The 26,542-nt window shown below is 39.0% G+C and overlaps 1 protein-coding gene across 3 annotated transcripts in view; it reads right to left on the bottom strand.

Moving 5' to 3' along the window:
* RBM33 (RNA binding motif protein 33) overlaps positions 1-26,542 on the bottom strand; it is a 117,055-nt gene that overhangs the window by 79,573 nt on the left and 10,940 nt on the right. For 2 of the 3 annotated variants that reach the window (XM_081243451.1, XM_081243453.1), the window contains exons 2-6: positions 22,600-22,678; positions 16,289-16,337; positions 13,197-13,273; positions 10,901-11,213; positions 7,061-7,177 (exon numbers count right to left, since the gene is read on the bottom strand). In XM_081243451.1, coding sequence (XP_081099577.1) covers positions 7,061-7,177; positions 10,901-11,213; positions 13,197-13,273; positions 16,289-16,337; positions 22,600-22,678 — 635 coding nt within the window. The remainder of the gene's footprint in view (positions 1-7,060; positions 7,178-10,900; positions 11,214-13,196; positions 13,274-16,288; positions 16,338-22,599; positions 22,679-26,542) is intronic. The other variant, XM_081243452.1, reaches the window with a different exon arrangement.

The following is a 26,542-nucleotide window of genomic DNA, read 5'->3' as shown; positions in this document are numbered from 1 at the left end:
CTTAAGAAAATAAAAGCACATGGAATCCAGCAAAAAATAAAAGGAAAATTCGTCACGACCAAGTGAGGTTTAGCCGGAAGCATAAGGTTGATTTAACATTCAAAAATCAATTTAACAAATCTTACTTCGAGAAGAATTCCAAATATATGTACATACTCTCCCCTCCTCCCGGGGTGGGCCTCTCCCTCGCCTTGGGTGCAGACTAGACTTAGTTACTTGCTTCCAAAGAAGAGAGCAGAGAAAGTGAAAGATAGTAACTTTACAGAATTACTATCTTTAACTGGCAAAGGCCACCTCACCACATAATCAAGGGTGACATTGCCAGGGAGGTCCTGTACCCAGTGGTATGATGGAATGAGGACACCTAACCTCCATGGTATTCTTTCCAAAAACCCAAAACCCCAGTAGAATTATGAGAAAAACATCAGACGAGCCCAGGTTGGGAGACATTCCACAGGACACCTGGCCAGTACTTCTTTAGACTGTCAAGGTCGTGAAACTCAAGGAAAGACCAACCAACTATTACAGACCAGAGGAGACAAGACAACAATGTGGTGCCCTGGACTGGATCCCAGAATAGAAAGAGGACATTAATGGAAGAACCTGCAAAATGGAAATTAATTCGGGAATATAGTTAATAGTTTTTAAAGCCAATTTAATTCACATTAATAAAACGGGGGATAAAAGTCACAGGATTATCTCAACAGATGCAGAAAAAGCATTGACAAAATTCAACACTCATTTCTGATTTAAAAAAAAATCTCAGCAAACTAGACATAGAAAAGAACTTCAATTTGACTGAAAAACCTCCAAGTAGCTTTTACTTGATGAAATATTGAATATTTTACACCTACTATGAAGAACAAGGCAAAAACTAGTGCCCTCAATGTTTCTATTCTACATAGTGCTGGAGATCACAGCAAAAGAAAGAAATAAAAAAACAAGTAGGAAGAATTAAACTGTTTATCAACAGGCAACATGGTTATTACGATGTTAGTTTTCCCCCAATATGATCTAAAGATACAATGTAATTTTCATAAAAATCCCAACCGGATTTTTAATAGATATTGACAAGTGAATTACAGAATTTATATGCAAAATTCAAAGGATTTAGAATAGCCAAAACAATCTTGAAAAGGGAACAAAACTGGTGAATTACACTTCCTGATTTCAGGCCACAGTAATCAAGATAGTGTAGTATTGGCAACAGAACAAAAAAGAAATTCCAGAAAGAGACCTAAACTTAAGTGGTCAACTGATTCTCAACATAAGCACTAAGGCAACTCAATGGGAAAGGCTTTACAACAAATAATGGTACAAAAACTAGACAAACAAATGGGAGAACTGAGACTCTCATACATGACTGGTGGGAGTATAAACGGTACAAACACTTTGGAAAACCATTCGGCTGTTTCTTATAGCATTAAACGCACTGCTACCCTGTCTCAGTAATTCCACTCCTAGTTAATGCCAAGGGAAATGAAAAATTACATTCACAAAACACTGTGTAAAATAAGCTTTGAGTTATTCATAATAACAAAAACAAAACTGGAAACAACCCAAGTATCTATTATCAGGAGAAAACAAATAAGGTATATCCATAAAATGGAATGAACTGTTGACTACTGACATACACGACCACTTGGATGAAACTCAAAAACGTTACGGTGAGCAAAAGAAGCTAGACACACAGCATTATATCATCACATACTGATTACATAAATGTATGATTACATTTACATGAAGTTCTAGAGTAGGAAAGACTAATTTAAGTCAACAGAACTAAGAACACGGCTTGCCTCTGAGAGGAGTCAGGACAGACTAGAAAGAAACAAGGGGGAATTTTCTGGGGTGATGAACTAACTGTTTCTCACCAACAAAAGGGTAGTAACTTGGATGTATACATGTATCAAAACACCGAACGTATACCTCAGATCTGTGCCTATCACTAAATGTAAATGTTATCACAATTTTAAAAGTATTTCGAATTTAACTAGTTCAAAGATATTTTTAAACTTCTCACTTGTTCCTCTATACAAGCCAAAACCTTTTTAACCATGTTTGAAGACGAAAGCATCACTGACACTGAAGTGGCTGTATAATTAGAAAGGCTTGAGAGTTAGTCTTCATAATTAAGTCTTTCTAATTTGTTTCGAGTACAGTGATTCCTTTGCATTAACCAAGCAAGAACATTAGTTAAATAAAAGAAGCCACTGAAAATAGACTGTTCAACTGAAATTACTTTTTAGTTCCATAATTCAGATTCTAATGTGTACTTAAACATAACTCCTAGAAAGAAGTCATCTGAAAAACTGCAATATGCCTTCCACCTCCGTCTTAAGCAACCCAGAGCCATGAACGCTGCAACGCAAGGTGGAGTGCAAAGGTTTGGTTCATCAACATGCTGCAGACAGTTAATTTAAGAAAATGGGTCAAAAAACTAGGAAGACACCAAAACACAGGTGTATGCGGCAAAATAAAACTGCTGCTCTTCCCTGAGGACTATATAATTTATTTATACTTCTAAAAAAGATGGGAGGACAGCCCTCCAAAAGCAAAGCCTACCAAAAGGTACTGAAATAATACCTACCAGCACCCACAACAGTACCGTGCATACAAGTTCTCAATAATGATCTCTTTGACCGACATTCAGCGATTCCACTATGAGGAAGAAAACAAGCCCAAAACATCTGTTGCCAGGAGAAAAGACCAGCACAACACCTGCCTCCGAGAAGGACTATTAAGTCCTGAGAGCAAAGAGCAATACAAAGAATTTTCAGTCAGTACAAAAACAAGCAACATTAACAAGGAAATAAACAAACCAACAATCAAGGACAGAGGATAAGGAAAATGTATGAGTGACTTTTAAAAAATATTTTAAAATACAATATATAAAATTAAATTATGGAACATACAGCTTAAAAGAAAAAGCAGATAATACACCTCTTAACAGACGGTATAAACTATGTATCTGGATGAGAGTTTACTTTCTTCTCTATAAAAAGAGTCACATAGAAAACAAGCATTAAGATGTTTCAAGTGAGAGTTAGCAGCAACTAGAAATCACAGGAGTTAAACAAATGCATTCTACTTCTTTCCCCTCCAAATCACCAAGGGTCAAATTTTAGCCACTCTGTATTTCCCTGTTCACGAAAGTTATTTTATTTGTGGCAAAAACATTTTTAAATATTTGACACACAAAGTATAAAATAATCCCACCATCCAGAGGTGATCACTATCACCATTTCTGTCTTCATCCTTCCAGACACGTGTTTGAGAGCCACACACACACATTTAGACATGCAAAGCTATGGAGGAACCTAAGGGGAGGAAATCTGTTTGCTTGCTCTTTTCACTTAACGCATCACGAGCCTCTTTCCACGTCCAATAGTGCAAGGGCATCCTTTGGCAACCTGCAGTCCCCTGACCATCATTCATTCAACCTTTTAGAAAAATCTATTTACACTGGCTCCACTTATTTTCAACGCTGCAAACAAAGACCCAGTGCGTGTGTCCTTGAGCACATCTTAGAGTGACTCTTGGAGACCGTCACCCGGGGAGTCATTGGGCCAGAGGACCTGCAGGCTGTTGATACTGTCACGAACAGTGCAGGGTCTGCGGTTTTACTCTTCGTGCAAGTCAGCAAGGTGGCCTGCACGAGACTCTCAGCCACAGACTAGGACAATTTAGTACTCTTAACAACAGCAGTAGCATTTGGGTCCAGCTCCCTAAGCCCCAGTTCCCACTGGGCCATCTGACGAAGAGGGCCAGGTGACCCTGTGCAAAGGTAGCTGTATTACAGGAGGGGCACTGAGTTTAGGGAACTGTTATAATGAGAAGGCATGGCTGCCCCCTGCTCCAGAGAAGGATACGTCTTTCCTAGATGCTGCTACAAAAACATCCTTGAAAAGACTGTCGGGAACAAAGGAGGTGCTTTGCTCCCCCGAACATGCAGAGACATGACAGAATTGTGGAAAATTCTTCTGGCAGTCAATATTTCCAAAATAATCCCCCCAACAGAATAAAAAATACTTGACCAATAATTTTGATTTTTGCCAATATTAAGACAGGTTAGAATTCTCAACTGTTATAATTTTTATTTTATTGAATATATTTTGTATACTTAGTGATCATTTGCTTATGTTATTTTTGGATTACTTTCGCACATTATTTGCCCTTCTTTCTACAGGAGTGCTCATCTGTATATACGGAACATACTGAGTGTATTAACTCTACTACATCTATTAATTCTTAGGCTCATGTGTAAATATTTCCTCATATTGTCTAAACTTGTTTATAGTGTTTTTGGGGTATTTCTCTAACACTTTCTAAACTTGTTTATAGTGTTTTGGGGTATTTCTGCATGATCAAATCATTCTTTTCCTTTACGGCTTAAAAAGGCCTAATACCAAGAGTAGTAGAGCGTGGTGAAACCAAGACAACTTGGTGCTCATTTTGACTCATTCTCTATCGCATCCTTAATCATGAAGCGCCCAGCTTTAACTGAACATGCTGTCACCTAATAAAACACTATATTCACCAGTCTCCTTTGCTGTGAGGTACAGCCACGTAACTAAGACATAACTCATGAGATGTTTACACAGTGTTGTTTGAGAACTCTGGGACATGTCTTCAAAGGGTGGGCATGGTCTCATTCAGTCTTGCTGCAATCCACTGCCTGGATGTGGACCATGGTAAGACCAGCAGCCCTGGAGTTGTACCATGGAAATCTGGAAGAAGCCTGGGTACCTGATTACCTTGTGAGGCCAATACCAGATCTGAAATGCCTTCTGGAATTTTTTGACATCAGTGAGAAATAAACTTGTACTATTTGGTGAGTTTTCTGTTTTGCACGTAAGCCTAAGGCTAACACACCATTATTAAAACATTTTCTTCTAATACATGTAAAGTTTGGTGTGAATTAATCTGAGATCAATATTGGCATAAGGTACAAGGAAGGGATCTAACTTTTCCCCCAATGATTAAGCCTTCCTAAGTATGTCTGAGATATTGTTATATTAACTCATACATGTTCTGAGTTCATTTACTTGAGGGCTGGGTCTGATCATTCATGTTCCTCCAAAGATAACTCTCTCTCTCAATCTCTCTGTTCAGAAGACACTGAAAATGGAAGGTAAGATTACCATTTTTTAAAATAATAATCCACTTTTGCTTCAATATTTTAATGAATACAGTTCAGGAACCAAAGTCGGAAACATCTAGATCTACAAGTCATAACTTATCAGTTCCAGAAGGCACCCAAGCAATAGCATAACACCTACTAGCATTCTTATTCTTTAACTGCTTTACAATAAAATAGTTTATATCTCCAGAGATCATTTAAAGCTTAAAATCTACAAAACCTTTTCTCACTCTAAAATATGCTACAAACACAATACATTATCAGAGTAAGGAGAAGTATTACCTAAAATGCTGAAAGAATAAATTACTGGGGGGAAAAAAAACACAATGGAATTAATTTTCCAACTACAAAATACTACAAGCTAATGAAGAGGACATGAACTAATTAATGGGTGCTGGATTCCCAGGTTTCCCTTTCAACTACTCACCCCCAGAATGACCTCCACAGCCATTTCCATCTGTCCCCGCCACGCCTTAACAGCTTCTTAGATTTCTCTCTCAGAGATCTTTTGCCAAAACACCCTTTCACAGGCCTGACCTAACCTAGGCTCGTCCTGGCTTCGCATGGGGCAGAACGTGGTGCTCAACACGACCCGCATGAACCTGGTCCCTGAGCCTCGGTTCGGTGGCTCATCCCTCAGAACAGAGCAGTCACCGGTAGGAGAACCATTTCTTACTTAACATCTTCTTTAGCTTTGTCTTGGTTCCTTGGGCTGAATATATTTGCCTACAATTGAAGAATCTGGGAAGAGGGAGCGTTCTACTATTCTACCTTTTCTCTAAGTTTCAAATTATTTCAAATAGCAAGAGAGACAGAGAGAAAGCACAAAAAGAGAAGTCAAATTTAGCTCGTGGGGGAGGGAAAAGCAAGGATGTGTCCCAGAAAGTGTCTGTACGTGTTCATATACTCTGCCGTAGCATTATATTAGGGAAAAGATAAGGGTAAATGTTTTGTATACTGAGTTTCTAAAGCACTGGTGTAAGACCTAAAGGAATGACCTAAGCCAGTGAAATACCACTTTTCATGATCTCTTGGGAAAAAGAGGGAAAAAAGTATTAAGGAAAATAACTGAGAAAAAAACATTATTAAGGAAAAAAAATATTTAACCCACAAGTTCTAAGACTACAGAATGATTCTGTGGCTCACATGCTTGACCCATAGGACAAGTGCTAAGGTTGGAAAACAGAATCTATAAGCCTCTGTCTCAGAGCACACCTCTATTCGTCCAATGACATCTATTTTTCCAGACCTACTTCACAGGCTACCTCTTCCATAAAGCCTCAACACATCCCACCCTGGTTCCCCAATCCATCCTCAAGACACACACCCGACCAGAGAGGCCCCCTGTGTGAGCTGCTAAAGCATGTACCTGAGCCTCTCTTCTGGGAGGTTTACTCCTATGTTTACATCACTGGAATTTGCCCACATCTTCTCTCCCTTTTATGAGGCTGCAAGTACCTTGAGCACAAGAACCAAGCTTCTCAATCATCCTTGTTTCTTCAATACCTAACACAGCACCTAAATCCAGGGAACTCTGCAGTATTTTTTGAATAATGGTCAAAATTAACTAACGTTAACTAATTTGAAATAATTACAGCATTCCTTTCAAAGCACTAACATATACTGCGCATTTCAAAACATTTCTACCCACACTCCCATAAAACATTTAAAACATTCTTAACACTCAAAGGGCAAACAGCTATCTGGAAGCCAAAGCTAACCAGAACTCACTGTCCAAAGATTCTAGAAAGCTCAGGGTTTTGTTTTTGTTCTTTTTTTTTTTTTTTAACTACACTCATACTTCAAAGAAGAGATGTATCAACTTTTCGCTAATATTAAAAAGATGCTCATTTAAATCTGGAAGAAGAAAGAAACTCCAGCAAACTTTTGGACTCTTTTTAAAAGATGAACAAATACCTCTTCAGTTTCAGGAGCAACCTGGGAATCAGTAATCTCATCTAATTCCTCTTCAGCAACACAGTCTTCCTGCTCTTTCATCCCTTGTTGCCCACAAGCCTGCAAGTATTCTTCATCCTAACAGCCATTAAAGAGAAAGTAAGTTTTTCTCATATAGCTTTGGGGTTTTTAAGCACTTTTCACCTTCATGACTCATGCTTAGTTATGTTAGTAAATTTTACTGTGGCAATTATCAGACTGAGCAGAAAAGCACTAAGCACAAAACCAGAATGGGGCCTTCCCTGAGTGTTCATGAGAGCAAGAGAGCAGCATGCCAAGCCAGTCGCTACAGGGAGTGACACGGACCCTGCTTCAACCTCCAAGGGCCCTGACAAGTAGCTCTTCTTCAAATCCAACACTAAGGAAATATAATCTTAAAAAGAAAGTGTGTATGTGCTTGCAAAGAGCAGCTCAGCAGCAGTATGGGGGCTGGAATCATGCCCAATTCGAACCGTTTTTATAGCAACAATAGACAACAAAAGTATGGGCAATTCAATTCAACTCAGGAGCTGTATTAAAATTACATGTTAGAATTAGTTTCTCCATGAGCCGCTCCCTTGAATTAGAAGGATGATTCCAGGTTTGCATGAAATGTAAGGGCATGGCAGCAGGCAGGCATCTCTTGAGGGCATAGGGAAGGAAGCAGGCAAGCTGGCTAGAAACAACAACTGCAAGGCAAGAAGGGCTCCTACAGGTGTCACTACAAGTAACAAGATCTGATCCCCTCCAAGGGAGCTGAACTCCCCAGTGCCCCGGCCACCAGCTCAAGTGAACAACAGGCAGGAAGGAAGAGCGGACCAGCTGCAGGACCTGCACAGCCCCACTGCACAGAATCCAATAGTCTCTCTACAAAGAACAGCAGCTGTACCCAAGGTGACAGACCACCTTAGTCCCCACAACTGTCTCTCAAGACTGTCCAAACACACTGCATTTTACTTCCCCAAAGAAACTGTGACCATCCTACCTAAAAGAGCACCTATCACTACCCATGATTCACTGAGAGCAGAACTGTCAGATTTCAAATAAGGCCATACGATGCTAATCAAAAATTTCAGCCAACATACAATGGAGAATAGTCTACACCACTGAACTCTCACTGGGAAGCAAAAATCTGCTACGCATTACATAAATTACCAATCTAAAATTGTTTTTACAGAACAATGTTTTATGAAATCTCAATCTATGTTAACTTTAAAGGCACTAAGTAAATCTGGTTGTGCTCAAAAGTATAAATCATCTGACAGTGTTCTAATATTCTGTTGAATAATAAATAATATACATCTCTTCCTAATACAAGAATACAAGTTTTTACATCAAATCCCAATGCACTCTCAAGATTAGGACAGCAAAATCCCCCCAAAAATTTTTTGAGTATGAAAGGAAAGAACACCACAATTTACTACCAACTTTTTATGGGAAAATACAGTTTCTTCATATGTAAGATTGTCCTTTCCAATTGTAAAATTCTGCGATTTTATGATTCCACTCCAAGTTATACACATAATTCCTCCCTGTGACGTTACATGTGAGCTCAAATAGAGAGAATATACTCGTGATGAGTACAGAGTTAATTCTAGCTTTAGAGTATGAGTTAACAAGTCCTAACTAGGACATGAACCACAGTTAAATAAACCATTTAATAAACTAAAATACCACTGGGACACACAGGACTACAATCTACTCATATGTTCGTTACTCTAATAATGAATAATTAATTAATCTGTGCACCAGTGACAGCCTAAGAAGACAGTAAGAGGCCTGCACTGCAGGGCTAGAGAAAAGTATTTCACAGCTTAAAGTCCATTTTTCTCTTCCCATGCAAAGAAGAGGCAGTGCCAGATTCTACCACTGTGATATCTATTAAAAAAAAAACCCAATAATCTTAAAGAAACCAGGAAGAAAGGAAAGAATGAGTGTGGCTATAAAGCTGGATATACTGAGGTGAGCTGATATTGCTCACAGAAAGACATTTAACTTCGCCTTGTACCTTTAAACTTTACAACTCTCTGTGAAAACATTTGGACACGTTCAGTTAAGTAAATTTATTTACTTTAAGATTTTTTTTTAATTCTGAAAAAATTTATTTTAATGCGGAGAAGTACTGTGAGTATATTGAATTTGCATTTTTTTCTTTTCAATACCTGAATCTTAGGCACAAGATGCTGGATAGTTAAGCTGGATTTTATAAAACAAGGGGCCTAAATGTAACCTCAAGTTTGGAAAATAAGAGAGGGAAAGTCCTCACTAAAAATTCTCTTTACAACAAACTCTGCAAGACCAAAGTGAGAGATACCTCTTACGTGACCACGTATAAGTGCTATCAAGCACTTTCCACACTGTGATTTGTTCCACTAAAGTCTAAGTTCACAGAAGGCAGGGGCCACGCTTCATGCTTCATATTTTAGCAATACTTACGTCCCCACTGCTTGGACACTGGTAAAGATCTGTTGAGCTTTTGAATTTACAAGGGATGTAACTGACTGACCATCTTATTTTAGGGATGAGCAGTAGAAATACTAAAACGCTCTAACCAGGGAATAACGGGGCACGTTTTTAAAAGATCTTGGCTTAATTTTTAAGAATCATTTTAAATTACAGTGTCTCACTTTAACATAGTATATGGACACACCAGTAAACCAAAGAGCACCTGTCCACACTGCTGAAGGATTTATTACCAAAAGAAACCATTACAGAGTTATCAAAAAAACAAGGACCCATGATGCCTTTTACAGGATTGTTTACCAAACCCAGAAACATTTTTTCATTACTATATCTACTAAAGAGAAAGCATTCAAAAAGAATAAATCTTAAAAATAACACTGCGATATATAAACGCAACTGTGTTTGGAACTAAATATTCTAAGGCTCCATGTAAACAATTAGTGTCTTTCAAAACTACACACACACACACACACACACACACACACATTTTTTCTCAAATGAAAAATTACCTACTCTGAATGGAAACATTAAGAGATAAAGGCAGAACTCTAGCCCTAACGCTGCAGGCCTCCACCCCATTCCAGCAGCCCCACTCACACTGCACCTTGGGGGAGGCCAGCACCCTGAAAACCCTAAGATTCTACTGCACCTATGGAGGTCATGCCCTTCCAACATAAATTTCGTTAAGTGCTTATTTCAAAAACAAATCTTTTTTAATGATAAATCATGAAGACAGATGAGCAATCTTTCATTAATACCTTTTTCTTTCTTGACAGTTCAACCTAAAAAAAAAAAAAAGCTACCAACCAAAACCACCTTTCTGAAATAAAAATCAGCGCAATCTTTGCTTCCTGATTACAGATAACAAATTGTGTGTGACATTTCCTAAACTAATCTCCAATCTCTTTATTCATGTTTAGACAGTTCGCAGTTACAAAAAAGGATGAATGAACAGGACATCAATCACTCTGGAATATTAGCACCTTAAAGATGTCTTTAGCAGGTCAATAATCTTTTCACCTTAGAAGGACTTTATCAGATCTTGTCTAAAGCCCGGATAAAAGCCCTGCATTAAGTACTTCTAACAATTGACAGTGTATCTCCACCACACAAAGCTGTTTTCTTCCTCAAGGTCACGATTCTGTGCAGCCTTCCAGGATGACAAAGGAGCATTACCTCTGGCCAAACAAGCTGTCAACACAAACTTTGTCATAGCGCAGATAAAGAAACTGGCGGACAGTGATAATAAGGTCTAATTTCCCCGCCCTCCCAGGGGAGGGAAACAGATTTCCAATCAGTCTAGAAACCTGCACCCAGGCAGCCATGCTCTCTTCGGCCACACAAAGGAGAAAGACTCACTGTGAACTCATCTAAAGGCTCGTTGATCTCGATGTCTAACACCTCATCACTGTACAGCGGCTCCTCCTCCGGCTCCCCCGCGTACTGGATGTGCTCTTCTGTCAGCTCAGCCCCGTGGCCTTCATACTGTCCTTCCTCCTGGTACTCGGGAGCATACAGTTCAGGTCCATCAGACTTGTGATAAACGAGTTCATCCTCTCCTTGTTCATACTCGGATTCCTGTTCTCCAGACTGGTCATTAGTGTTGTCAGACAGTTCAAATGATGTGACCATGCCAGATGTGGTATTCAGACTAATTGTGACACCCTGAGAACTAGAGGGGACAAAAATACAAAGAAAGGCAGGCAACTGGAGTGAAGCTCAAAACTAAATCACTGCATAAGTTAACTGTTAGAAAGACCGGTGAAAAGTTACTCCAGTGACTGATCAAGGCACACTGACAACAACAATGAGCAAAACTCAATGTGCTCCCTACTAAGCCAGCACTACAAACCCCTCCTGCACACCGCAGAGCTCAGTGCGTTACACGTACACAGGGCCAGCACCAGACTCCTACTGCATAAGGCGCCCCCTCTATCATCAGCTGCAGCTTATTTGACAGGGAGCATCAGACCAACCATGAGAAACAGGTCTACCTGGCAAAAGTCCAGGACTGAAAGCAAACAGACTACGTTTCATTCTAACTTCTAGAATGAAACGGGTGGTATCTATTTTCTAAAACGTCCCGGTAAAACTAGGAGTATTACTATATAAACAGAAAATCATAGATGGAATTTTAAGAACTTGTTTTCTTTTTTAAATCTATGACGCAAACTATAAACTCCTATTTAAAAAATCAAAATATTAAAAATCTGCATGAAAATACATTTCAATATTCAACTAGTTTATACGAGCCACAAATTTTTTAAAAAACAGTTAATTTCTGAGTAAAATAAACGAAGGCAGTTTTAAAACTGCAAAAAAAGAAATCATATTCCACCTGTTAAATCACAACAGATAAATGCCAAACAATTAAAAATGCATGATAACACTTAAAACGCAAGGTTTTGTACCTAAATCTAAGTTTAGACTTACTAAGTATCCAATCCTAACAAAAAATTGAACATGCCACATACACTTGAAGACATATGGCTAAAAAAATTCCAAAGGCTTATTTCAAGGGTTACTTAACTAACTCAAAAGATCAATATATAATAATGCTGTCACAGAATGGAATTGGGAAACAAATAACTCACAGAATAAATTAATTTAAAACTTGTTACCCATTATGTTAGAAAAACTATTACAAATCTATAGCTCAACAATGAATGGAATATATTTGTTAACTACATTTATAAGCAAGAAGTGTCTCTATATTTTCACAATAAATGTTTCCTCATAAAACTGAAAAAATTATTCCCCCTAACAGAGTATACTAAATGCCTCTTCCTCTTCTAATTGCGTTACTATGTCAGCAACAGAAAGATATTCTTTATTGTCATGCACTGAATATTTGTGCCCCCCCCCCACAAATTCATGTGTTGAATCCTAACACCCAATGTGATGGTGTCTGGAGGTGAAGCCTTTGGGAGATGTCTAGGTCATGAGGGTGGAATCTCATGATTGCGATCAGTGCCCTTGTAAAAGCGACCCGAGAGAGCTCCCTCACACCTTCCAACCATGTGAGTACACAGTGAGAAGGCTGGGGGTCCTCATTAGAAGACAACCAGGCCAGCACCTTGACCTAGGACTTCCCGGCTCCCAGAACTGTGAGAAATAAATTTCTGTTCTTTGTAAGCTACCCATTTTATGATACTTTGTTATGGCAGCCCAAACAGACTAAAACAACTATATTCAGATAGTCAACTAGAGTCGAAGTACAGTCCAAAGGAATTTTCAAAATGGCAATTCAGTTACTAGATATGTATAAATAAAAACTGTCTAAAATGAAAACAAAAGCAGGAACATCAAACTGTGACCAACCGTATTAAGAGTCGGAGGCCACTGCCCCCCGTCTAAATAAAGGAATTCTTTAAAAGAGCGGTGCGTATACCTGTACTGAACTTTTATAACCAGCACTCAACAGAGCTCTCAGAGGTCGTTAAATGCAAGACCAACACTGACTTTAAACAGTTGATCTATTTATAGAAAAATATATATGGCTTCCACATCAAAGAGTTATATTAATATCCTGTTTACAATATAATCATATGTTAAAGATACAGTACATTATCATTTATATCCCACTATAATTATAAATTAGTTACTAGAAATTTAGTTACATAAAGAACATTTTTAATGAGCTAATATTGAGTACCTGAAATTTTCTTCGTCTTCATTATCACTCTGTAGAAGATCATCATTTAGCTCCTCATCTGACAAATCTGATTGATTCTAATTAAAGTAAGAAATCTAATTAATGCATGTCACTTCCACAAAAAAGACTTGTTACAAAAGTGCAAAATTACGTTGACTGGATTGTTTCTAATCTTGTTATTAAAACATCTGCCATTCAGAAAGTTTTCTCAGTTTGATATAACCATTTGACAGTCGAGATTCTACATATGGCGTAGTGGCTAACTACCCCAGACTAATTTTTATTTATTTATTTTTCATTTATTTATTTATTTATGGCTGTGTTGGGTCTTTATTGCTGTGTGCAGGTTTCTCTAGCTGCAGCAAGCAGGGGCTATTCTTAGTTGCAGTGCGCGGGCTTCCCACCGCAGTGGCTTCTCTTGTTGTGGAGCATGGGGCTCTAGGGCGTGTGGGCTTCAGTAGTTGTGGCGCGCGGGCTTAGTTGCTCCGCGGCATGTGGGATCTTCCCGGACCAGGGTTCGAACCCGTGTCCCCTGTATTGACAGGCAAATTCCTAACCACTGTGCCACCAGGGAAGCCCCAGACTAATTTTTAGATGCACAGTCAAATAAGCATAGAAGCAGCAAACATAATGATATTTACTCTAACTCTTAAGGAAAGAAAAAAAGGAACGAGTCCTTTGGCAGTATCCTATAAACAAGTAATTTTTTCTTATCACAAAAAAAATGGTATCCTTAATATTTGACTAAATTTAGCACAACAAAAGAAAAAATAGTGGAATTTTAGAAATAAGCAGATTTTAGATAACTAGAGTGCCCAATTGAAATGGTAAGGGACTAAAAGAAAACTCTGGTTTGTCCAGTACGGATGAACACATGAAAATAAACACAACTTAGACCCTCTCTCCTGTTCTTGACAGGCGTGTCTACTCATCAGATCAGTAAGCAGAAGCAGCCTAGTGAATTTGCCAACTGGTCAAAGTTTTACAGTTCCAGGCTTTGTTAGGCTGCATGCGTGCGTGCCAGTCTCTTAGATCCCGGGGCACCTCACACTTCCCTACCCTATTAAAATGATTTCTGTGGTGCGTGTGCGTTACTACTCCCTGACAACACGCACACAAGGGAAGAAAGAGGAAGAAAAAAAGACTTGAGTTTCTACTTAAAGATGAACTGGAGTGAAGTGTTTCCTCAGGCAAGAGTGGAATAGCTATGGAGGACTCTGGTCAGCGTGGTCTGCAGGAAAGCAGGGCAAAAAAGAGTAAGAGAAAGTGGCCAAGAATGCCTGTGAAATCATTAGGGCCAGGTGGGCTCCCTGATAGAAACCCAGGGCAAACTATGATACATCAGCCTTGCCCAAGGGTAGAACTCCAACTTCATGTCCAAATACTTTACTACATTTAAACATTTTAACATGTAATTGGTATTCCTCACTAAAGCATTTTAAATAATTACAAAGGAAAAAAATGTGTCTACGTTAGGGTAGTGGAGTCCCAAGTACAGTGAGTGCAGTTCAAGGACGTGCAAACTAATTCACTGAGTCAGAAAGAACACAGTCCTCCCCTCCCCTCTATGACCATGACACAGGAAGGACTGGCCCTGGCCCCCCAAATCACACCACACATGCAGCATCCTGAGGCCAGAGCACAAGTTCAACATGGGCGGGCTGAGGGGCACTCTCCCTGGTTTTTCACTTTCAGTCACTATGATCAAATGGGTTTACAGGTAACGGGAACTAATCTTTACTTAGAGTTACAGGTGATGACAGAGCTACTTTTTAAAGGAGAAAAGGTTGGGGGAGGCCAAAGCCAAGACACCCGCAGGCCTATGGTGCAGTAAGAAACAGAAAACAGAGCGGCTACAGTAAATTCATGTATTAGAGAAGATGTTAATGCAACATAGTAAGTTACAGGAAAATGGCAAAGCTGGTACTTCTAGTACTGGACCTTCATCAACTAAATTATAAAAGGAAAAGGAAAATCTAATCACATCTGATAAATCAGACAACTGATGCGACCCAATCACCTAAGAGTATAATGAGCTTGAATATAACTGCTGACAGTAAGGAGCCATCACAATCTGAAGACTTCAAAAAACTAAGCATGAAAAGCTATCTTGATATCTAGTGAGACTAACAAGTGTCTTTAAACTGTTAATAAGTAAAATAAAAATTCAGTATTTCACGTTAACCTTTGGCTTTTTATTTTTAATGTTTCATATGGTTCAAAATATATTGGCAGGGGACTTCCCTGGTGGTGTGGTGCTTAAGAATCCGCCTGACAACGCAGGGGACACGGGTTTGAGCCCTGGTCCGGGAAGATCCCACATGCTGCAGAGCAACTAAGCCCGTGCACCACGACTACTGAAGCCCGCGCACCTAGGGCCCGTGCTCCACAACAAGAGAAGCCACCACGAGAAGCCCGCGCACCACAACGAAGAGCAGCCCCCGCTCGCCACAATTAGAGAAAGCCCACGCACAGCAACAAAGACCCAACACAGCCAAAAAAAAAAAAAAAAAAAAAGTATATATATATGTAGAGTTACGTACATACATATACACACACGATATATAAATAGATATACACATCAATGATAACTGCTTCCAAGTTTTTACTTGATCAAGAGTTTAGAAAAACCTACATCAGGTTTTAGACTTTTATTCTTATTTATCTGAATATGTATCATATTTGAGTATGTTTATTTTTATGCTTATCTCTGAATATTCCCAAAAAGTAAATCCCGGCTCCAGTATGCAAATACTAACCACTGAATGTTAAGGAAGGAGCTGCCGCTTCCTTTGGGCAAGTGGCAGCTTTGCTGCCGCCTTCAGAGATTCAGTGCCTGCTAGAGTGCCTTGGCGTAGCAGGAGCTAAAGAACTTGCTTCAACAGGTTTAGGGCTTGAATTCTAAGTTATCAAAGAACTTATTAACAAATTAAACACTCGACTCTTTGTGCATTTAAAGAGTAATTCGATTCACACAATAAAAATCTATACCCAACTTTCCAGTAACACATCCCATGCATAAGATGTATTCCTATATTTTAAATGCAATTAAATAACTATCATTTAATTTCAGGAAGATCTGTATTTCTTACCTTTTTGCCAGAGAGCAGATCTTCTCCAAGTAAGTCATCTTCAAGTTCACTGTGGAAAAAAGAGACATGACAATGTATTATTCCTATTACACACTGCGAAGTTTGTAGACCACTGGGAAATTTATCCAGGACTTTAGGGTTTGGGTACTTTCACATTAAGTTTGCTACATTTTCCTTTATTAATAATGAAAACATATTTTCAAATATATAGGGAACATCTGGTCCTTTAAGTATGGGAAGCTTTGCTATAACTAGCGGCTCTCACTAGACTTCTAATCTTAGTTTTTTCACCTCAATATGAGATCTTAATTTCTCTGGACTTGTTCATTAATGAGCAAAAGAAGAAACTATAATACAATATCTATGCTTTCTCTTACCTACGATGAAATAGGAAAAGATAGATACCCAACATCATTAACTAGGAAAATTAAAAACCAAAATCATTGAAAGACCATTTAACACTCAAACTGTGAAAACTGAAGAAGTTTAAAAATGAAAAATCAATGCTGATGAGGACATTCAAGTAAATCATAACTAAGAGAATTATCTTTATAACATGGGAGTCATGTCAGCTGTCTGCAATCTTTTGTCAGCATGTTTATGTTTTGAAGCAATCATAAGGAGTTCTTCTCATAATTAAAATAAAAACCCTTACCAGATGAAAAACCTGAAGACATTTCCCACTGTATGTTTCTCTAACTGATGAAGATGGCTACCACTAAATTATGTCTTTTAAAAGCAAATGACTAAGGACCAACATCTAGAAGGAGGAAACGCAATTAGACTATGACTTCTAGGTACAAATGCCAATGGAGATTTAACTGCACCAATGTTCTTATTATGATTTGCTATTTTTTAAATAAGGGCTCTGGTTACAAATATCCATAAGTTCTATAGGTTTTGAGTGCTATTTTACCCAAAACCCATGTTTACTTCTAGTGTGCTACTGTGCAGAATGCCAGAATATTCTGGAATGCACATATGAAGTTACAACAGAAATTCTATATACTACTTTTTAGAACCAGAAACAACTCAACAAGTCATTTCATTCATGCACCGAATACCTCCTCTTTCACTATTTTATGTTACCCTACATAAATCGTATACCATCGTTTTATAGATAGAGGAAATAAGGACAAGGTAAAACGATTTGCCCAAGGTCACACGGCAGAGACAGATTCAGGACGAGAACTTAGCTCATGGGAAAAATCTTTCATGGACCTGTATAATTAAAACAGTTATTAGAGACTAATGTATAACTTCTTCCAACATTTTCAATCCACTAATCATCTAATCATCTTTCAGATACAATTTTTGTATCTTCAGTGTTACAATCATTTTCCATGGACGAGGAAAAAATGCTTTCTAGTCACAATATTTACAATAACCGCATTTGAGAATTTGATTCTAGATAACCCCCCAAAAATACAAGCATCCCTTTGAGGACAAGCACCCCTCTGGAGCATCACTCTAAATAACTGAAAAGGGAAGGTAATACCATTTGCCCAGGGGAAACTAATTGAGGAGAACTCTTTAAACCATAATATGAACAGGTGCTGGTAATCATACAAGCAAAAATCTAGAAAGTATTTGTTGCTGACAAATATATGGAAATAAGAAATCAGTCTTGGACTACCACCTATTTTTCCTAAACAAAAGCATTTTTTAAAAGAAGATAAATGAAAATGTAAATGAGTGGAGTGTACAGAGATGGAGAACAGTTGTTTCCATGACTAACAAAGGCAATAATAGCATGAAATAAGCAAGCAAGACGGGAGACAGAAGGGTTAAGTGCACGCGACTACAATATGCATAAATTATAGCTCAAGAAATCACTAACGCCCATTCAGTGTGCTACATGCCAAGAACCACTCCACGCGTTTCACACATACTCGCTCTTTTGTTGACATAACACAACCCCAGCAACCAGACACCTACATCATTCTCCATTTTTTTTCAACGTGAAAACAAAGACGCCGAGACGTTAAAGAACTGGCCCAAGGTCACCCTGCTTCCAAGTCAGAAACCAGTAGATGAGTTGAGACAGTCTGGCTCCAGAGTCCAAATACTAACTACTATGTACACACCCCAGAAAAGTTTAATGTAGTTAGTTCTCTATTGTTATCATAAAGTTGGATCCTTAGAAAGAAGTACACAAAAGGGAAGAAACTTGTAAAATACGAAACACTACCAAAAGTACACCAAGGGTCACCAAAAACAACAATGAACGAATGGGACTGAATGGTCCAAATCGAGTCCTTTCAAAGGGGTGAACAGTAATACTCGTGGACAATAACGGTAGCTGTCAGGAAGTGAAAGGAGTACCAAAAGGATGAGGAGGCTTCCTGCACTCAACTGCAGAGCTCCCACAAGATTTCACCAGTAAACACTACTGGAGGAAGAACAACCTCTTTGGCAGGTATTTCTTAACAAAGATGAGAGACGACCAGCTCTTAGGGAGCACGTAAATTTTCACTAACAAACAGAATTACACTAAAAGACTTCTTCAGGGAACAGGTATTTTGCAGGCAATCACCTGGCTGCAGCCTTTCAAAATGAGAAATCTAAGTGACAACAAAGACTGCTCGTGAGCTCGTCGTCTCTGTGCCTCCCTACTCCAGGCCACCCTCGTCTGGTCCCTGCCGGCTCCAGGGCCTGGATGGGGTCTCCGGGAATGGCTCCCACGGGCTCTCTGTTCCCCCGGGCTCTCTGTTCCCCCGGGCTCTCTGTTCCCCCGGCCTTTCTTCTGGATGGGCTCAGCCACGGGAGGTCCCAACGGAATGTCACAAAGCGGGAGGAGAGACTGTCCCCCCCACCTGCTCAGCTCCACTTCCACCCCCCACACAAGCGCAGCCCTGGCTGGGCCCTCGGACAGCCCTCCCCCGCAGGCCTGCTGCTGCTCCCCCAGTGTCACACCTGCTTCTTTAGCCCTGCCCTGTAAACATCCCCGTCATCAAATGACCTTCAGTGGAGACCTTCTCAACATGCTCTTTCCTACCGGGACGTACACTGATACGTTTTCTGACTCACTCTTCTCCTAAACTTTCAAACTTCTCCTCTACCATCCAGTATGTGGAAGAGGCCATTTTATGCTTTAAAAATATCAAATAAAGAAATACATATGATACAGAATCTTCATATGCAAACATGCACTGAAGATGAGTGAAGAGAGGACACTGGGACAAATGCTAGTCACACTGGAAAGAACAAGAAAAACTAGAGCCCTGTCTCACTGCACACAAAACCCAATTCCATCACAGCAGAAGACCAACTAATGTCAGGACAACCAAAATAAATTCCCACTGAACAAATACTGGGACAATTCAAACAGGAATAAGAATAATAACTACAATGGATTTAAAAAACACATGCAGTATTTAAATCTATGAATTTGAAACGATTCAAAAATAGAACTCACCTCTGGAGGATGCTAAGGAACTGACCCATTCTTTTGAAAACCGGTAAATAAAAGTAAAGAATCAAGCACTTACTCTGTACCTCAGAGGAACCAAGTAGTTTACGGAATTACCACAACTAACAGAAAAAGAAGGAATGACAGAATGAGAATATCACCACTTGGATCACCTAATGGCTGGTAACACCACAAAAAGTTAACAAGACATTGTGAAGCTCCTGATAGAGGAACACACCACCAACTAAGACACTGCAGAGCCCCTACTCCTGCCCAAATTCAAACCTGAATCTGATCCACCTCCAGATCTAACTATGAATTTACAGAAAATGCAAGAGATGAAGGAACATACTAAAAACACTCCAGGAGATGCAATCACCAAAAGCAGAAATTCTCCAAGATAAACCCCTTGTTTCTTCAACAAAAACTGCAGGGAACTAACAAAAACTGTGGAGAGAACTTACAGATGAAACAATACTTAAAAGACCTACCAATCAATTATGATATATGGATCTTATCTGGACTCCAAGTCAAACTATAAAAGAACACACAGACACATATCCACATTATATGTGTGTGTATTTGTTATATACTTATATATACATGAGACAATCAGGGAAATGTGAACATTAATAAAACATTCCTATTAAGGGACTTCTTTTTAGATATAACTCTATTATGGCTATATTTATAAATCCTTTATTTTTTAGAGAGATACAATCTGATATATTTTCAGATGAAATTACGTCTGTGATGTGAGGAGGGTTACAGCGATCACAGATAAAACAAGAGTGCTTCCCACTGACACTGTTGAAGCTGAAGGATGGTATGTTGCCTGCACTGTACTATTCTCATATACACTTGAAATTCTCAATAAGTAAAAAAAAAATCAATCAATTTAATCAATTTCAGGACAGGACGAAGGAAGAAAAGGAGGGAGGGAGGGAGGGAGGGAGACCAAAAAAACACTTTAAAACTTTCATAGGAACATACAGAATACTGGGTAGGGAAGGATTTCTTGAGGACAAAAGGCAGAAAGCAGCTTGACTGACATCACGTGTCTCCTGAAGAGGTGGCCTCAGGAAGGCCACAGTGTCACCGAAGAGCACGCCTTACCAAAGGCACAGCCTGAATCTAGGCTTGAGGAGCCACCAGCAAAACCACACTTTAGGGCTGCTACAAGATAAAACAGTGTGTCCTCTTCAAAAGTGTCAAAAGGCATCAAAGACAAAGGCTTTACAGAAGTTTTTAAAGACAGAATTCTTCCAGATGAAGAAACAAAGAGGAGGAAAAGAAACTCATTTTTGGCTAGAAAGCACATGACTGGGACAACTGACAAACCTTGGATAACCAATGTAGATTCAGAAGAAAATGGCATGATACAAACTACTGCAAACTACTGTCAAATGGTGCAGGAAAGAAAAATGTTCTATGTGTGTGTATGTGAGTGTGTAAAGAGGGAGAGAATAACATGAATATGACAAAAAGCAACTGTGAGTCTGAGAGAAGGGCTTATAAGAATTTCTGGGTTATTCTTGCAACTTTCCCATAAGTCTAAAAATGATTTCCAAATACATTTTTCATATTTTAATTTAAAAAAACATACAGGAAAAGATTATAATGATATTATTTATAAAAATCTACTTGAAGACTATTAAGTTTAAGACAATACATACCACAGACTGGAAGGAGTTATCTCTAAGCGCAAAAAACAAATTTCAAAAAGTATAAAGAATCCCTAAAATCAATAAGGAAAAGACAAACAACCCAAAAGAAAAACAGACATAAATACTACCAGATGACTAACAGAACAGAAAGTCCAAATGATGAGTAAACTATGAAAATACACAAGATTTTACTCAGCTCCCCATTATAGTCTTTTAAATAAAACTAGTTATCAGTACTTCCCAATAGGACCACTGCTTATATAGAAAACTTAGCTCTAAGCTCTCACTTTTTGATGGACTACCTTAAGAATCACTGAGGGTAACCAACTTTATGTAGACTATAAGAATTACATAGTCTTTAATGTAGATTTTTCAGTACTTCTGGGACATCACAGTTTTCAAACGGCAACCACGTATTCTTTTCACAGCAGTATATCACTGTTGTTCCTTATTCAGGTCTATTAACCTCCATTATCAAACTTTCTGACTGCAACTCCAAGGTAATGTTCATATTTTCAACACAGTATTTAAGATGGTAACAAATATGCAACGAATAGTCATCATTTGAGAACTCCCCCAACTCAAATGAAGGCCTCTGTGCACTTCTCCAGTGCACATCCCTCTAACCCCTACTAGAGCGCCTTCCCAGAAGTAATCACTACATGGAACTGACATCTATCATAACTGTAGACGCGCGCGCGCGCGTGCGTGCGTGCGTGTGTGTGTGTGTGTGTGTGTGTTGTGTGTTGTGTGTGTGTGTGTGTGTTTTCCTAAAGAGAGATTTCCATCTTCACTAGTTATCAGAGAAATCCAAATTTAAACTACGAGATACCATTTTACACAAATTATAATAGCAAAAATGTTAACGTCTAGCCAAATATAATGTAGAATGTGGAGGAATTCTGTTGCTATTGTTGTTGCAGGCATACAATTACTCCAATAATAGCCCTGGGTGCCCACCAAGTCAATACCATCACTGTATAAAAACAGAGAGATAAGACCCCCAGTGCTCCACTGGCAGCCCTGAGACAGCACAGGCCTGGGGTAGAAGCCCACCACAAAGCCTTCCACCTGGAGTGCTCACCCCTGCCCTACTTTAGCCCAGTAAGGACCAGCCTGCCCAGGAAAGAGCATCAGTAGCTAACACACTGCTTTCAGTAAAGATCTCTGTGTGGCCTAGCGACGGGAGATGAATCAGCATGGATCCTGCACGTAACCAGGGGTTTCCGCACCTGTCCCAGTCCTCGTCTGCAGCTCTTCTCCTCCAGGACCGCTCCGCACCAGGCTTATCAAACTGGTCAAAGTCATCATCTGTGAGCGAGAGGCCACGAAAGTCAGTCTTACTAAATTAAAACAGACACACATTCAAATACTGAAACAACTTGTTTCATTTAAGGATTCCTGACACGACATTTTAAAATAGTAAAATGTCATATACAACAATTATAAATGCTTTAGCCATTTTTAATAATTAAAAAAATTTAAAGCACACATCTACCTAAAGAAAATCAACTTACTAAACACTATTAGGCATGAAAACTAACAGAATCGTTTTTTTAATCATAAATTTAAGTAAAACTGTTTTCTTTTTAAAACAATGGTTTTTGAGTACATATTTTTTATTTTTTACTACAACTCTATAAAAGGGGAAAATTGCCGACTTTGCAAAACTTAAAGAGACTTTTCTAATACTTTTTGAAATTTTTACATTTTTCCAAATTAATCATGGAAAACTAAGACCCTATTTAAGGGCAGTAGAGATTATGTAGAGAATTAACAAACAATAGAAATACAATACAAGCTACATACATAATTTTAAATTTTACTACTGTTCACATTTTAAAAAGTGAAAAGAAAAAGACACAGAAAACTTATGATTACCAAAGGGGACAGCAACGGAGGGAGGGAGGGACAAATAAGAGTACAGGATTAATAAACACAAACTACCACAGATAAGCAAAAAGGATTTACTGTACAGCACAGGGAATTACATTCAACACCTTATAATAATCTATAATGGAATATAACCTGAAAAAAATAACTGAATCACTTTGCTGTACACCTGAAACTAACCCAATATTGTAAATCAACTATACTTCAATTTTTAAAAAAAGAATTATAAAAAATTTTTAAATAAAGTCGAAATTTAAACAGGTTAAATGTTAACAACATTTTTTAACCTAGTGTATCAAAAACATCATTATAACATGTACTCAATACAGATAACTTTAAGATATTTTACTTTTTTTTTCCATACTGAGTGTATGTTTCACATATACACCACATCTCCTACCTCATTTTCAAATTTACTTTTATTATTAGGAAAGTCAAAGAATTGGAATTTAAGTTTTTCATCTTAGAACACATGCAAGCAAAGAGGCTTGAGAAGCAGCAGCATATGTCTCCCCAGAGAGTCTACCTAGGGGAGCAAGGTGACATAAACATAAAACCCCAGGAATTTTTCCAGCCTGGGGCTGGAAATTAACCAACAAAGTTCTAACAAGGTAATACATCAATTCCTACCATACACTACCAAACAGAATAGGTGCTTTAAAAAAAAGAAGAAGAAGAAAAAGAATGAGAGATATTAAAGAATTAGCATCCTTGGGGAATTCTGCTTCCAGGATAACATCAGGAGGAGCTCCACCAACCCACTCTGTGAAACTGGTGAAAATTATTTTTAATGAAATGACTCATGTCTCTGGAATTGATTCTAAATGCATACATTAAATGGAAAACACTCATTCAAGAAATCTACTCACATTTGGTAAGAACGGCTACAGGATTCTGTGGTTTTTGAACCAGGACCCACTCACTCTTCCCCCTCGCAGCTCAGTGAGGCATCAACTCCATCCACTCTAGACCAGTGCAGCCAAGAACAACAGACCTCAGCAGTCCTCCCCCTTCGCAAACTGCCTGGCGCTGAGGCTAACTCCCGGGCGTGCGCAGGAGGCCGGGGTTCCCTTCTTTCACCCAGGCCCCAAGTGTGGTACAGACGCCACCGGCACCCAGATCACCCCTGCCCCAGCTCACGGGGTGGGGGTTTCATACTGAGAGGTAAGCAAGCAGATCCACGGCTACTGCCAGCACCCGCCCCCCACCCTGCTGCCACCCAGGCACTCAGCTCCTAGAGCAAGGGTGTCACCCAAGAGACAAGTACATCACTGTCCCCACCCACAGCACAAGAGTTGGGGCTCAGAGTCAGCCCAAGGGGCAAAGCAAACCTTGTAACAACAGAGCTCCAAAACTCTCTCAGAGGAACTAACTTCGTTATGAACAGAGTACAAAAAAAGTCCTAAGCAAAAGGTGCTCTCAGAAACAGTGAAGGTTTTGGAGAGAGATTAGAAAGATAAGAGTCACTGGAGATAAGGACTGAACTGCAGGATGCCTAGTGGACCAGAGAGAAATGAGGAGACAGGGGCCAGGGCCCTTACTTACTTAGAACAGATCTCAATCACTGACCTCAGACACTATCCAATCAAAGGAGCCTGAATTTGACTGGTCAGTCTGTAAAGGAAATTATGGCCCAGGGCACTGTGGAAGGTGTGGTTAGAGAAAAAGACGGAAGGAGCCCAGCCAAAGCACCACCATCCCAGGGTGACTGTGGGCATGCCCAAGGCTGTGGCCCCCTTGAGGAGTGACATCAGAAGCTTCACACTGCCCAGAGTGGGATGTGGGGTGGGAACAGACTTCACTTAAAACCTAGCTGGTCACCAAAAAGGTAAACAAGCAAGTAAAAACAGGCCCGGGGTGGAGAAGTGGGGAGACCAGCACTCAGACGTGACACAATATATTATCTAAAATGTCCAATGTCCAACAAGAAATTACAAGACGTGCAAAGAAACAGGAAAGCACAACCCATAACCCACCAGAAAAAAGGCAACAGACACTGCCTGTGCGGGACTTCCCAGGCAGTCCAGTGGTCAAGAACCTGCACTTCCAATGCAGGGAGCATGGGTCTGATCCCTGATCAGGGAACTAAGATCCCACACGCCACGAACATCAGCTTTAACAGGCAAAATTAGTCATTATAAGTATGCTCAAATAACTAAATGAAACCATGATTAAAGAACTAAAGGAAGGTATGATGACAATGTTGCACCAAATAAACAGTAACTATAAAAAAGAAGCAAAAAGAAATTCTATAATTGAAAAATAACTAAAATGAAAAATTCACTAGAGGGGCTCAACAACAGATTTGAACGGGCAAAAAAGAAAGAACTGGTAAACTTGAAAACAGATCAACAGAGATTATCCAATCCAAAGAACAGAAAGAAAAAATGAAGAAAAATGAACATAACTTCAGAGAAACGTGAGATACCATTAAGCACACAAATATATGTGTAATAGGAGAAAAAGAGAAATAGAAGCAGGGAGAAATATGTGAAGAAATAATAGCTAAAAACTTCTCAAATTTATTTGTAAATATTAATCTACACATTCAAAAAGTTCAACAAACTCAAAGTAAAATAAACACAGAGATCTACAAATACACACATCACAGTCAAAATGTTTCAGAGACAAGGAGAAAACCTCAGCAGCAGCAAGAGAAAAACAACTCATCACTTAACAAATGCGATAAGATTAACAGCTAATTCTCATCAGAAACAATGGAGGTCAGAGGCATACACCAAGTGCTCAAAGAATTCTATATCCAGCAAAACTATCAAAATAAAGGTGAAAGAAAGACATTCACAGCTAAACGAAAACAGAAGAAATTTGTTGCTAACTGACTCTGTAGTTGATTGAACTGTGTGCCCCAAAATGACACATTTAAGTCCTACCTCCCCATTCCCCCACCTGTGAATGTGACCTTATTTAGAAACAGGGTCTCTGCAGACATAATCAAGTTAAGATGAGAGTATTTGGAAGTTAAATAGAAATTTAAGACTTTGCAAAGCTTTATTTACCATTTATTTAAAAATAAATGGTACAGTACTATCATTTTTTTAAAAAGATGAAATTATACTGAATATTACACCTAACAGATAAATACAGGACACTCAACTCAGCAGCAGAATATACATTCTTCTCAGGTGTACACGGAACGTTCTCTGGGATATATGTTAGGCCATAAAACAATTCTTAATTAATAGTTTCAAAAGCTCAAAAGCATACAAAGCATACAAACCTGACTAAAAAATGGCTGACCCTTGAACAACACTGGACTGAACT

Source organism: Mesoplodon bidens, assembly GCF_964165515.1.
Source record: "Mesoplodon bidens genome assembly, chromosome: 9".
NCBI lineage: Eukaryota > Metazoa > Chordata > Mammalia > Artiodactyla > Ziphiidae > Mesoplodon > Mesoplodon bidens.
This window is presented reverse-complemented; position numbering and strand designations above follow the sequence as displayed.